This window comes from Pavona decussata, unplaced genomic scaffold, assembly GCF_977016875.1.
Source record: "Pavona decussata unplaced genomic scaffold, jaPavDecu1.1 SCAFFOLD_95, whole genome shotgun sequence".
In the NCBI taxonomy this organism is placed as follows: domain Eukaryota; kingdom Metazoa; phylum Cnidaria; class Anthozoa; order Scleractinia; family Agariciidae; genus Pavona; species Pavona decussata.
The window spans coordinates 3,255,419-3,270,372 of record NW_028145512.1 but is presented as its reverse complement, the minus strand read 5'-3'; the positions used below and the strand labels follow the sequence as shown (position 1 = coordinate 3,270,372).

The window sequence follows — 14,954 nt, the reverse complement described above, 5'->3', positions numbered from 1 at the left end:
TACGCAAGTAGTTAATTTTAGCAGGTTCATTAATAATTGATAATCCACGGCACTATAATTTAATGAAACCGTTAATTAACAGTAAAAGTGTGAACTACCAGTTGGCCTAGTAAGAAACTTAACACATTGGCACGATAGTACACTGTTCAATCTTTGGTCGTGAATGTCTTTGTCTTTCTTTCATTATAAACATCAACTGGTAATTAAATGATTGAGTAAGGAATTAAGCTAAAATAATAATAATATTAATACTAATAATAATAATAATAATAATAATAACTTTGTTATTGTGTCACAAAAAGAATGTAGCTGAGGGGAGAAGTCCCCTCTACTAATAGTGGACACCTAACTAGATAACCTATTCTAACTCTAGCTAAAAAAGAAAAAACTGCAACACATTGAAATTAACATTGTAATATTAAAAATTTCGTACATCAATAAGGTGAAGCAAGCTGGAAGAAATTCCAAAACACTTGCAATTTTTTTTTTCCTGAATACTATATTACACATCTAACTGACTAATTAACCTCTTGTGAATATTTCTACATGTACATTAACAAGAAGCTGTATTTCCTACCTGTTCAAAGTCTCATAACATTTTGTAATCGTTAGAACATAATGAACCACTCCAGATACTCAAAGTAAGGTCTCATAAAAAAACAAGTATGATTGAATCTCAGCCAAGTCACATTACATTACTTTTTTTGCTTACATTTCCGGTTAAAGCAAGGATAATGTTCAAAGTTTTTATCACTTTCAAAACTCTTCATGGACTCTCTACAGCCTATATATCATCTCTGTTACAAGTATACCATCCCCCAAACTTTGCATTCATCAACCAAATCACTTCTCGTTATTCCTACAGTGAATTCCCTGAAATATGGTGCATGCAACTTGCGTTTTCCTTCTTAATCCATATACCCACATTGTGGAATACTTTTAATGATTCTATTGAAAATACCATCTCAGTTTCTTCTTTCAAGGTCACCCTTTTAGCATTTTTATTTCGTGAGTTTTTTCAACTATGAGAAATGTTATGGGGGGTTAATTCTATTTTTGCTTTTGCTACTTTACATAATAACACACGTAAGCACATTGCGCCCATAATTATTAATTTATCATTATCATTATTGTCAATTTTGAGTTTTTAAAATACAAGAAGTGTGATCAAATGTCATAAGCAGTTAACGTTGTGGTATCACAAAGTTAATCAATTAATGCAAAAACAAAGAGACTCAGACATATTATAAACTTTATAGTATGTGCCTCTTAGTTTTTGCGTCCAAAATCCAGTGGGAAATGGCAGGACCGGAAGAGTATTCCTTGGAGGAAACATCAGCAGAACGTACTCTCATGAAGTCTACCAAGCTTCTCTGAGAGATCCGTGAACGCACATTGCTCTTCAACTGGTTCATGGCTGAGAAACTCCTCTCGCACGTAGCTGTGGATGGTGACAATGTCATCATGAGATCCAGGAGTACGAGGCACTCTTTGACATCATCAGATCTTGACGCTAGAAGGTTTGCAAATACACCAACAGGATTGTTTGCCCTCTGTCTGCTGAGTCTGGTGCGCAGCATGGGCCACTGGTCTAGGATGCTTTCTTTCTCTTTCTCAGTAAGATGACCAAAGTACTGAACTAGTTTGCGGACTTCATGGTGACCATAGGCCGCGAGATTCTCAGGCATCTCCCTAGGGTCGAAGATTCCAAAGAAGCTGTAGGGTTCCTTCTGGAGATTTCCAAACCTTGACCCCAAATACGTCACCACTTCTGAGAGAAATGTGTTGAATTGTTCATCGAGAATGTTGCCTGGATGTGTCAGTTGCAGTTGATGTCCTTTGTCCTTGACACAGATGAACATAGCTGTTTCCTCGGAATAACTGTCCAGAAACTTCTTGTATTGACATCCCCTTTGGAGCTTCAACTCCTCTAGCAGGGTCATACTCGTCTCCAGTGTTGCAACAACGTCTGTTATACAAAGCTGATCTTGTTGGAATGATTTACTTAGATCTGACAAAATCTTCATGACATCCAGCAAGAAATACAAATGTTTGACAAACCTCTGAGACAGCAGTTGTTTCAGAATTCCCTTGGCACGTGCGCTGTCTTCTCCTGTGGACCCAGTTTTATGCTGCAAGTGCATGGCAGTAGTGACATAGTGCTTCTCCAGGGCAGCAATTGCACGGTATCTGATTGCTAACCACCTTGTTTTCTGCAGACCACTGTAATAGACCACATCTTCATCGATGATATTAGCTATCTCATTAACCTCTCTTCGTCGCTTTGGGGAATAAAAGTAAAACTTGTATACCTCCTTACCTGTATCCTCAAATGTTGAAAGGTAAGGGCACCTCTTCACTGCATCAAGCACCGCCAGCTCCAGTTTGTGAGCTACACAGTGGATGATACATAATGGGTGACCAATTTTATCCTCTAGCTTCTTACTCACTCCACCCTTGGCCCCAATCATCACATTGGCCCCATCAAAATTGCAACCTACTAACTTTTCCTTCAACACATTTTCATCAACCTGTACAGCTTCAAGTCCTTCATCAATAGCATCTGTTATACCATCAGCATTGGCAGACTGAAGAGGAACAAGGTCTGCAAACTGTGTCGAAGGTCTCCCATTTGAAGGCGTATAGCATACAAAAACAGTCAACTGCTCTGTGACACTTATTGTCAGTTGCGCCGTCTGCCAAAACACACAGAAGCCTCGCATCCCCGATTTCCTCTGCACACTTCTCCTGTTTAATTGCCCCTATGCTGTAATTTTTCCCCATATCTAGTCCATTCTTCTCTTGTAAATCGCACAAACCCGTGAATTTTTTGAATACAAGACCCTCTTTTGCCACATAATGAGCAGTATTGAACAACTTTTCCATTCTTGCCTGAGTTTCTTCATCCATCTTTGCAGATATTGCCTTCATCATTTTTGCAAGGGGCTTGTCCGCACTATCTTTGTCAACTTTCCATTTGTTGATACACTTTCCCTGGTCGCTAGATACGTCGTGGAACTTGAGACTTTGTACCCGGTATTTTCCAACACCACCGGTGCCTTTGTAAAGGGGACTTGTTTTATCACAGATATTTGGATAAGCACGGCACACGTATATGAAAAATGTGTAAATTGTTGTAAACAGCTGTAACATCAAAACCTGTTACTGCTGAAAGCAAATCCCTTTGGCCTGTTACTTTCTATTTCTCAGCACAATTTATTAATATTCTATTCAAAGGGTTATATATGACACCAGCTGATTTGCTTCATAAAATTCTTCTTATGTATATGTAACGTTGTATGAAGGGGCTTAAGCCAAAGCTCATGCAAGGCAGATCAAAGATTAGGCTGGGGCTGGGGCTGTTACCAAAGAGATTTTCTGTTATTAGCTGTAGTCATCTACAGTATTTTTTAATTTTGTTATGATACCTTCAATTCTTAAACAGTTTGCAATTTTTTCTCTTTAACACAAAGACTGATTGTTATCGGATTTCATTTATCCGGCGACCTTCACTCACCTTGCAGAACATTAAATCGTGGATAGAGTCATGCTCGACCCAAGGATACACTTCTTTCCAGTGGGACTGAAAGGTGCGCTGCCTCTTTGCTTCATACTTTTCTTTTGGTCTTTTCTTGTTGGTTGTCTTATCGTCTTCTTTTGTTCCTTCCGGTGAAGTTTTGATACATGCCTTCTCTTCATGGACCCTCTTCTCACTCCTGTCCACAAGTGTAGGTGGATTTTGTGCATTCTCTTCCAAACGCTGCTTCTTTACTGGTGGAATACTTTCTTTCTTAGTTGTGGAGAGTAATCTTTTGCTGCAAAAAAATCACTTATTTTTTTGCGCTTTCTCTTCTGCACCCCATCATGGGATCTTTGTCTGGTGCTACAGTTGTCGAGGGCTGTGCTGGTTTGCCTTGAGCCTCAAAAATTGGTATGAAGTGGTTGGGCTGATACCAGCTTCCTGGACGGTTGTCTAAGTTGCTGTCCCTGGACCAAAGAATCATCGCCATGTTCACACTGATGCCTGGTTTCTTTGCACTACAATCTCGAGGTACAATGGTTTTGTGAAAGAGGGGACGAGTGTTTGTGTTGCATTCTGGATAAAGGGAGAATATCGGTCTGCCAATAACAGTTGAAAGAGCCATCATGTTAAAAAAGTTAAAAAAGTATTTCTTACAGTAATTTTGTAATTTTAATTCCCAAGAAAACTTCACTTGCCTGTCGGGCAAGTGATGGTCAGAATCCACTAGCCTGATCGCAAAATCCACTAGCCCCGGGCTATCGGACACGACTTTCTTTGCACGCTGATCAGTCTGCGTCATCAGAAAATTGAAACCTTACTTTGGACGGCATGGCATACCAAAGCAGTTGATGTCTGACAATGGTTCAAATTTACGTCACGATTTTCTGAAGTTCACAAAGGAGTGGGACTTCGAACATCTCACAAGCAGTCCCGACCACAGCCAAAGTAGCGGTAAAGCTGAAAACGCAGTGAAAGAAGCTAAGAAAAGTAGATGGATCAGATGCGTTTCTTGCCTGGCTCGACCATTGGTAATACGCCACCTGTTGATATCCAAGCCAGTCCTGCTCAGCGTCTCTTCAACAGAAGAACTAAGAGTCACTTACCCATGACCGCCAATGAGCTTGCACTGAAGGAAATTTCAGACAACACGCTGTGCTGAGCCAAGTTTGAACATTGCAGCAGCAACAAGCCTGTTATTACAACAGAGGTGCTGTCGATCTGGATCCTTTGAGGAATGGAGATAAAGTTAGGCAAGTGAGAGTGGTAGAAAGGATTTGTGTGAAGTCGAATGAATGAGAGATCATGTGAGGTAGAGACGCTACATGCTGTTTTTCGGCGTAATTGTGTTCACTTACAAAAGACAAATGAGCCATCACCACCATCAGCAGATGTTGAAGTACCCAAGCACTTTGTTCCGCAATCAAACCAGTTGCAGTCTCCAGTGCCCTCAAAGGAAACCACACCTGCTCCTAGTCAAGAAGATGCATTGTCCAGTGGATCAGAGGTTTCTCCAGCTGCAGCACAGTCTCCCGACAAGGCAGTTCTTAGAAGATCTGGACCTCTCAATACAATTAAATGTGTTATCGTAGAGCTCTAGTGTTTCTTTGCCAATGCATGCTTTACTCAATTTAATGTAATTTAGCAAGTGAGAAGCTTTAGTTTTCTGTTTCTGTTTTTTTTTTTTTATTATATAAAGAAAGGGTGTTATAATAAGGCGCTGTGTAATTAGCACATGAGAACTATTGCATCTGTTGTTACGCTTTCTCTGGGGATCCAGTTCCCGCCATTTCTACCTTGTTAAATATTCGTTTAGTGCTTGTTACTTTGTCAGTTACAATGTGGGCTTCCAGAGTAAAGATCTAGTTTTTAAACGGTTGTCTCTCATGTTATCACATACATATCCTGCATGAGATCTAAGGTACATTTAGTAACCAGCGGGAGTTGTGTTTGGTATGTTACTTTTTTAAAGTATCTGGGTGCCAAACTGATTAATGAAATCACATGAGATGATAAGAAGCGGGTCCAGTATTTGTACATGTAGAAGTTAAAGGTGTTAGGAGTTGATCGACGTTCATGAGTCCAGGAAAATCAAGTGCTTGTGCTTCCTAGGAACCAAAATTTTCGACACACAACATGGAATATACATGCAACGTTTTCTTCATGTAGTCGATATTTGGCGTGAATAGCGATATTTTTAGACAACCAAGATCATATCAAGTTGTTTCTATTGGTATCGAGTATTGAGTAATTAGTATTGCTATTGGTATCGAATATTTGGTACAACTTGGTTCCTAGCTTGTAGCTCGATTTCTAACTAGATTTGTTGGTTTACCTAAAAAAATATGGCAAAAATAGCATTGGACAGGACTTTTACAAAGTAACTAATTAGCAGCGCTAAGAAAATTATTTTATGGTGCAGTGTATGGACATGGGCCGGCCAATACCTCTTGTCTCAAGACTTAAATGTATCAGCTTAATCATACTATAAGGAAGTCTGTTACAAAATTCAAATAGAGGTGGGGGCACTATTCTCTTGACGTCTGGTGGATTATGGAGAACAGAGAATTAGCGATTAGCGAAACTGAAAACAGGATTACAAAATTAAATAGTAGCTAGAAAGAGATATTTTAAGAATTTCACACTGTTACTAATTAGTATCCTCTTGGGTCTTTCACCAAGAATAAGTTCCCGTGAAACTTTATTTGATTAGTTATTTAACCAAAAATCAGGTATAGTTACATTTCGTCACATACATGTATCAGTAGTAATACAATATTGAGCAGGAAGGCTCAGAAGCCTTTCAAGGCTTATCTAGGAGACTCTCTTACTTACTAACAAAAAGTGCTACTCATGTGGACTAAAATTACAGCATTTTGCATATTTATATTTGGTCCGGAAAGAGAGCTTTTACCAGTATAACTAACCATACTCAGTAGGAAGAAAAGTAATCATTTCAAAAGAAAACAGTCTTTAAATCGATCAATGTTTTCACCTTTTCTGATTCCATTCGAAGCCTGTAATGGTCGAAGAGGTTTCAATAAAGCTGTTCTAGAATTGAACCTAGGCTTGAAACATGGTGTCAGGAGTGGGATTTGTTTAAAGAGGACGAAAATGTCGGGTGATGGAACAGAATCAACACTGGCACCAGCACCTGGATCAGCAGCATAAGAGGGTCCAACGATGCTAGCTCAACTTAGAGTGACAGCACTCCAAAACCACAAATACAACGGAAACATGGCAAACAACTCAAGGACATTTCACTGCAGCCAACAGAACTACGCAGTGATTGCCTGGTGAGAGAAATGTGATGAAAGGTTGACGACAGCTTTGTTTTTGTGTGTCATTGGAGTGGATCCAATGGAACGAAATATTTGATGGAATTCTTTTCACTGAAGGAGAAGACAGAAACAAGTTGGATATGATTGTTGCCAAGTTTAAAGCGTTTTGCATCAGAGAGACAAACAAACGTAGGAATGTTTTTGTCTTCAATAGTTGTGACCAGAAGGATGGTGAATCGATCGGGCAATAAGCCACAGCCATTATGTACTGTAAATAAGACATGAGAGAGAATCTTCTACAAGGAAAACTCACTTTAACCCAGGCTTTGTACATTTGCAAGAGTAACGAGCAATTCCATTCAACTGAAGAGAATATTCGTGGTCTCGGAGAAACCTGTTCTGGAGGATATCAAGTTCTTACAGAAGACAAAGGAAGAGAAAGTGTCAAAGGAAAAGCTAACTGAGTGGAGCATCGAAGAACAAGGCATTGTAAATATTTCGGGGGAAAAAAGGATCATGCCCGACTTCTATTAAACATGATAGGAAATGTGGCATCGGCAATCACTTTGTAAGTGTTTGTCAACAAAAAGACAAACTCTGCATTTGTGCAAACTCTTGTGCCACGAGGATATACAAGTGACTCAGAAGATTCTCTTTTGATTGTCTCTGTCCTCCTTCAGCCATTTGTACAGCAGGGTTTCATGGTCATAGGCAGATACTAAGGATATGGGTGAATCAAAGGTGAATGTTCTTGATATTTTAATAACTTCTCCCCAGTAATTTCACCAGAGCAATATGGGAAAAAAGACAAGAGAATATGTTTTTGGTATTACAGGTAAAAGGGTTAAGGCTATAGTCAATATGAAGAGGTCCACCAAAGTGTCTGGCCAACACAACATGTATCAGAAATTTTGGAACCGCTCCATCAGCTGATGAAGAACGACATACCTTTTATATGAGACCGGCAGCATGACCTGGCCTTTAAAGTATAGCAAAGAAAACCACTGGTTCTCAGTTTCTACAACCCAAAGGACGAGTTGGTCATTAATGCAACTCAAGTGAACATAGACTGGGGGCTGCTTTGATGCAGGAAGGCAAGCCTCTAACTTTTGCAAGTCATGCCCTTACAACAGCTGAGCATAATTAGGCTCAGATCCAGAAAGTTTCTAAGGATAGTTTTTGCTGTCGCCTCCATAAATACACCCATGGAAGGCCTTCCTCTCGACTTGGACGACAAATCTCTGGAAATAATTTTTGCGAGCCCCTCGTTTCTACACCAATACACCTTCAAAAGATGCTAATGAGGTTGCAATTGTATGCATGACTCGTCGGTAACCAGACAGATTTGCATTTAGTGGACACCTTGAGTAGGCACCACCTCAAGGAAACAGTAGAGTGCTGCAACATGGAAGGTAATGAGATCCAGTTAGTTTTTGAAGTAGAGTTGAAAGAAGTTTTGGACCTACGTGTCATGAACTTTTTGCTCGCCACTGAGGGCCAGATGTCTTTATGGTGATAGCAGAGATCAGGATGAAGTTCTGCAGCAATTGAAAGTGACCTTCCAGGCTGGCTTGAAGACAGAAAGGCCTAACTGGTGATGCTTGGTCCATATTTTCTCATCTGGGAGAAAATGCCAGTTATGGACATGGCTGTTTTTTAGGGGAGACCGGCTGGTATGCAAAAGTCTTTGCAGTGAAAATTGGTGGAAAAGCTCCATGCGAGTCACAAGGGCACTGAGTAAACTTTAAGAGGAGCAAGGAATTTGATGTTTTGGCCATACATGTCTGGAGACCTAGAGCTGAATGATTTATTCAATTTAGTAGATGCGACTACCAATATGCGTTCGGCCCCAAGCAGCGAAAAGAAACCCTCATATGCCACAAAATTCCTGATCGCCAATGGGCAAAGATTGCAGCGGATCTGTTTGAGTTTGAAAACAAGAGCTACCTCTTGACTGTGGATTGTTTTTCGGAGTTTCGGCGAATGGATAGGATTTAGGATTCCTGGGCTGCCGCAGTCATGTTGCCAAAGTTTGGATTCCTGATTAGGTAATTAATGATCTGGGACCACAGGTTGTTGTTGTCTCTGTTTATGGGCAAAAACACATTATGACCAGTGACAATCATCACCAGGCTAATGACAATGTAGAGGCAGCTCTAAAGCAAAAGGACTGGTGGGGACCCCTTCTTGGCCCTGCTGACACCGAGAAAGACAGCCAAGCAAGTGTTGTAATAATATGTTTTTCTTTGCCTTCGTGTTCTTAATTTTTATTTACTAATTTAGTGATTTGTAAATTTAATTATTCAGTCGTTGTATGTAATTAGTTAAGTATTTATGTGTCACTGTATTGTAATATTGTGCTGCTTAATTTACATTTGATAAAGAATTATAAAAATTAAATGAGAAGGCAAAAGCATTGCATTAGAAATGGTAAGGAAGGCATTGTATCAGTATACATTACAAATATATGTATATGGTCTAAACTAGTTAAGCAAAACAAATAAAATGTTCTTATCTTCAAAGTGACATTAAAAATCAGTATTTGTAAAAAAAAAGGTGAGATGCATTAGTAAAGAATGAAAATCCGTCACAGGTATGGGAAGGAGCACGAAAATGTTCATTAGTATTCAGCTCGGTGGTCGGGAACAATGACTATTACATTTCAACAGGCTTACTTAATCTAATAGATTAACAAGCTCTAGTACATAGAAAACAAAATAATGCCTAAAAGAACTGTACTCTCACCTTTAGGGACGCCTTCCAGTAAAGTGGCTAGCCATAGAGGCCTTGTTTGACCAGCAATACACAGTGAAGACTGATGTGTAAGTAACAGCTGCTTATTACAATTAATATGTTATTTATGAGTTACAAATAAGTTTTCCTCTTGAGGTAAATGATTTTCTCCTAACTACTTTAACACCACCCTAAATTTTCCTGTAAATTTCAGGTGGTCATTTGGAATTCTTTTGTGGGAGATCTTTACACTTGGTAGGTGAAAAATGTTGATTTTCAACAAAATATGAATTAAAGAGTACTTTTTAATTTAATGACTGTACATTTTAATTATGGTTGATGTGAAAATACACAACTGTCAGTTAGGTTGTAATGTTCAGGGTATCAAGTACTTTAAAAGGTGCAGTTCCGCATTTGAATCTAGATTAAAATGAAACGTTTTCCTTGAGAGAGTAATTTTGCCACAATTAAGAAAAACTGAAGAATTTATAGAATAGCTCCCCAGGGGCGGAGGTGTGGCAGGAGAAAAGAACAGAACTTTCCTCCCTAATAACCTCGTGGTTTAACTGACAGATGACCAATAACATCTCGACTTCGTTGACCAATCAGGTCAATAACCAGTTGAGAGACATTAACCGCCTACTGACATTCTACAATTTACTTGACTCTATCAATGTCACCTCAAGCAGTCAGAGACTCCGTTCTTCTGAGGACTACGCTTACCTGGATGATCTTAAGCCCCATTTACACTACAGGAAATTTTTGGCACGGCTCGGATAAAAATGGTACACGTACCAAAAACTATAGCACTGATGTCCTGTTTACACGTCTTTTTTTCTGCCGTGCTAAGCGGCGTGAGAAAATGTTTTGGTACGGGTAAAAGGCTCAACATCTTGGGTAGCGTACGCGATTATTCCTTAGGGCGCATGCGGCTTATGGCTTCTTTCATTCAAACATGGCGGGTGAGAAGTATTTGGAGTGTCTACTTCTAAAAAGGCCACACATCTTGTCGCAGGGACGTCGAAAATTATTCTCTTCCTTTTCTTCTTTCCAGAATAATAGAAAAGGCGTGAAGACGCAAATATGTTCATTGTCATAGCAGCAATGCTGCCTTGTAACTGTCCTATCGAGCAACGATTTTGGATGTTAACACGTAATGGTCACTGATTTGAGTTGCAGAAACAGTATTCAGGGACAAGGAGTGTATTCCTTTACATCATTTCCTTTCTTAGAGTGACCGTGAGATTTTCTTGGTGACTTGCTTGTTGCAGGGCGCGCCGATTCCGCCATGTTGAATGGAATTACTACACATGCTCCAACAGATGGTGCTGACCACAGTAACGAAGGCTCGTCAGGAAAAAATTGGTTTGGCACGGTCAATCGTTTACACTACACATTTCGTCCGAGCCGGGCCGAGTTTTTGGGAACGCGTACCAATTTCACCCGTGCTCGGACTACCTTTTCAGAAGGGCCGAGCACGGGTGAAATTTTGGGTCGGCAGGGATAAAATTTGGTACGGAAAAATCGTTTACACTACAAAATTTACCCTAGCCGAACCTTTTTTTGGGTACGCGTGCCATTTTTAACCGAGCCGTGCCAAAAATTTTCTGTAGTGTAAATGGGTTAATCTGGCTTATTTTTCCTGTAAGTCCTTGTGTCATGCTTTAGGGCTAAGAAATGTATTTATAGGTTCCTAGTCTCCTCTCGTGTGTTTTCTTGTCTGTTTGGGCCTCTTTTGCATTATGACACTAAAGGAACAACCATTCTCAGGTTTTTGCTTTCTGTTTTCTTGTTTTTACTCATTAAATGCCCTTGCTTTCAATTGGTGTCTATCAGTACCAGACTTACAGTGAGTGGGGTCCATATTTGGCATGACCATTAAGGCCCGTTTAAACGGTTAACATATGTTCAACACAGTTGTTGAACCAAATGTCAGGGGCGTTTGAACAGGTCGCTCAACATTGTTGAAAGCGTAAAAAAATGTTGAGAGCTTGTTGAAAGTGTTTTGAATCAAATTTAAATTGGTTTAAACTTTCATTCAACATCCCTTCAACATTTCCTTTGTTCTTGAAAACGTTGAATGGCGTTGAAACCGTTTAAACTCTGTTTATCCAACATTTGCCCAACACATCCGTTCAACTTTTGATGGAAAAAATTGATGACAGAAAAATGAGGTATTGCCAGAAGAAAGGGCTTACCCACCAGTCGAGGACATAAAATAGTGATACTGGAACTCGCACGCAAGAAACATTTGGATCGATACCACTACATATTGTGCTTCCTACCAAGAAATTAATCTTTAATTGTCGATTATGCTTCATGCATTCTATTTTGTAATGTTTTTTTTAAACTTCTGTTACCACCAGACGTACAGCTGATCAAATGAACTCATTTTTGAAAGCCAATATTATAAGTGATTATGGGGTCAATTGAGTGGATCATAGCTCTTTGGCGGACATGGTGACCTATCTTTTTTATTATATTTCTTATACATAATCACTGAAGGTAAGAGAAAATTTTCACGACAAGTTGTATTTTGCGGTAATTACAACAGTAGGAAGTTTAAGATGAGTGAGTGGTCCATGTTTTGCGTCCAGTTATGGGAGCTTTTATTTAATATTTATTAATTGAATAAAAGTGGAAAGTTTATGAATGTCCAATTTGTTTTTATCACTGGCTTCTAGAATGGTTCTTTTTGATAATATTTTCCATTATTTTTTTTTTGTGAAAACAGGTGGTACACCTTATCCTGGAATTCCTGTAGAGCGGTTATTTACTTTGCTCAGAAGTGGCTACCGCATGGAATGTCCTATAAACTGTCCTGCAGAGATGTGAGTTATGCAACTGTGGCATCATGTTGAAAACAATTTAGAATCCCAAACTTTTTGTCTCCTGTGTACATTAGATCACTACTGACAAGTCCATTTTTTGATTTGTACTGTAGTGCATTGTTAATGTTTATTTTGGGGATCTGCAGGTATCGTGTAGATGATGATGACCTGTTTCATCCTGGCAAGTGAATTCTAAGCCATTTCTTATCCTAAATCATTCAAATTTCACGATGTTTAAGTTTTCTTAATAGCTGACAAATTTATTGTTCATCCTTTACTTTAGTTGTTACGAAATCTTGTACAAATTTGTATTCTAGCCACATCTAAAGTTTAATGCTCGTTTCAGTGACAAAGTATATACAGCACCATTTAAAAGGAAGTTGGCATTCTCGATTTGATTCTTGCAAGAACTGATCATTGCGTGTTGGATCGCGACTCTATTCACTCTAAAGCTAACTAGATTCTTGACACTCGATTGTTGCAAGAATCACTTTACGGCAGATTTCGTTCACTTGCTAGGCAACCACATTCGGGTTTCACTCCGTGAAAGCCAGATTAAGCCGAAAATATGTGCAGTAGTTCATCATAGACTTGTACTTTTGAGCTTTGTTTGCAAGGGAGTTAACAAAATGAGCTTTTGCAGCAATGTTTAGCATTGACGAAATTAAAAATTAGTCCTTGCATTAAATTCCTTTCCACTTTGGCTTTTTTGTTAAAATTTATCCTTTTGTGAGATTGCGCAAATTCTTGGAAGTGTTCAGCTTCTGTCTTAAAAAGTTGAAAGGAGTGTATGAAAGAAATGAAGCCGAAATGGTATGTTATACAATTTGCAGAACGAATGGAACCTCAACTCACAAGATTTATATCATCTAAAATTTGTACGGGTGTATTCAACTCGCAATATCAGCAGATTTTTTTTTGCGACCAAGAAAGTCAGCCTGCATAGTCCATTGGATGGCTTTGTGATGATGAAAACTGGTGGCAACTGTAGTGTTTTTACTTATGGAGACGCCGCTCCTCTTTCAAATCATCGCCAGATGAACTGATTTTATGTTTAGTTGATTCTTGTTCTGGCGAAAAGGAGAAATAGGAGAATTAGTGCTGAAGGTAATAGTTCTTTCAGTTTTAAGCAGTTCTTGTTCCACAGTTCACAGAGGTCACTGTGCTGCTAGATGGTGCTTTAGCGTAACGTACAGCTAGGGAATATACAGTCTAGCATGTTTATATAAACTGAACTATTATAACTTAATTATGACCTCCAATTGCTGATTTCTGATCCTTGATCCCCGGATCTTTTTCCATCTGTGGCGCAGAGAAGGGTAATTTTGAGAACATTCAGGGCCGGATCCGGATCCATTCAACCAATATTTCTTGAAATTCCAGATACATGGTCAACTTCTTACTACAGAGTGTGTGCACGACGGCCATGTTGGAGGACCAAAATAATACAATGATTTTCCTTTGGGAAATATATTCTATTTTTATGCAAATATCTTCTGTTGTGTTAGTCCTCCAACATGGCCGCCGTGCACACACTCTATAAGCCTGTCTCTACTAATTTCAGTGAAAATAACAGGCATGTTTTGTCCATTTGACGTTGCATTTCAGCTAGGCAATCAGCCCTAGTATTGGCCCTTGGATGTGAATGTTCAGTGAAAGATTGTAGCTGGATCACGTGTTTATTGATGTGGCCAGTGTGGCATGTTTTCTTCCCCTGGACTCACCCAGATTTAGAATTTCATTTGACAAATATATTTTGCAAATTCCAATGGGAAATTTTGGTTGAATGGATATCATATCTTACTGTCAAAAAGGACTTTCCTGAGGACTTTCCCTCCTCGTATGAGAACATTTTCGAGGGCTAAATAAGTAAAATGAGCTGAAGTAACACCAAACTAAAAGGAATGGCAACTTGGTTAAACAACTGGTAAATATAGATGGGAAATTAATGAGAAACGTACATAGTTTAACTGCAAAGAGGAGCGATAGGAAGGAGTCTCTCAATCGGTGGAAATCTGTGCGTTTGTTAACTTTTTCTTGGTAGCATCTTGCTTTATCTTCTTGTTAGGAGAGAAAATCAATAGCTTGTTATAGTTGCTATATTTTTGAGGCTCTCGTTACAGAATAACGAATTGTACTATTGGATCTTTTGGCAGACGTAAGAACAAACCATATTTAGCCATGTTTAGTATTAAGCAATCCATATTTACTCGCATTTACCCACTAGTTGTCCGATATTTTATCCACTTGTTCTTATATTAGAAAATATACTTAACCGTCTTATTTGCAGTCTATTATTGCACATGTAATCAGTTGAGTGTATTGATAATTAGCTATAACTACATCAGGGAATTGCCAGTCATTCGTTCGTTTCCAGACAACAACTTAAGTGTTACTTATTTTGCTCGGCGAGGACGCCTCGATTAAGGGAGGAAGAATGTTACGAGAGATTTCACGTTTCACTTTAATACGTTTAGCAAGCGCATTTCAATAGCTTTGCATTTGGAATAGAATACATTATAAGGTAGTTACAATAGCTTTGAGATTTTGAATAGAATATTTAATCAACTTGTATCTGGCCACAAGCAG

General features: G+C 39.0%; 1 protein-coding gene and 1 pseudogene across 2 annotated transcripts in view; one reads left to right on the top strand and one right to left on the bottom strand.

Annotated features, from left to right (window-relative positions):
• LOC146473152 (uncharacterized) overlaps window positions 1-14,954 on the bottom strand; it is a 489,085-nt pseudogene that overhangs the window by 65,120 nt on the left and 409,011 nt on the right.
• Window positions 1-14,954, top strand: part of LOC146473178 (fibroblast growth factor receptor 2-like) — an 89,354-nt gene that overhangs the window by 65,587 nt on the left and 8,813 nt on the right. For both annotated transcript variants that reach the window (XR_014866474.1, XM_085118845.1), the window contains exons 6-8: window positions 9,553-9,623; window positions 9,749-9,789; window positions 12,269-12,365. Coding sequence is in view for 1 of the 2 variants with exons in the window: in XM_085118845.1 (XP_084974971.1) it covers window positions 9,553-9,623; window positions 9,749-9,789; window positions 12,269-12,365 (209 nt within the window). In the remaining variant the exon portion in view is untranslated. The remainder of the gene's footprint in view (window positions 1-9,552; window positions 9,624-9,748; window positions 9,790-12,268; window positions 12,366-14,954) is intronic.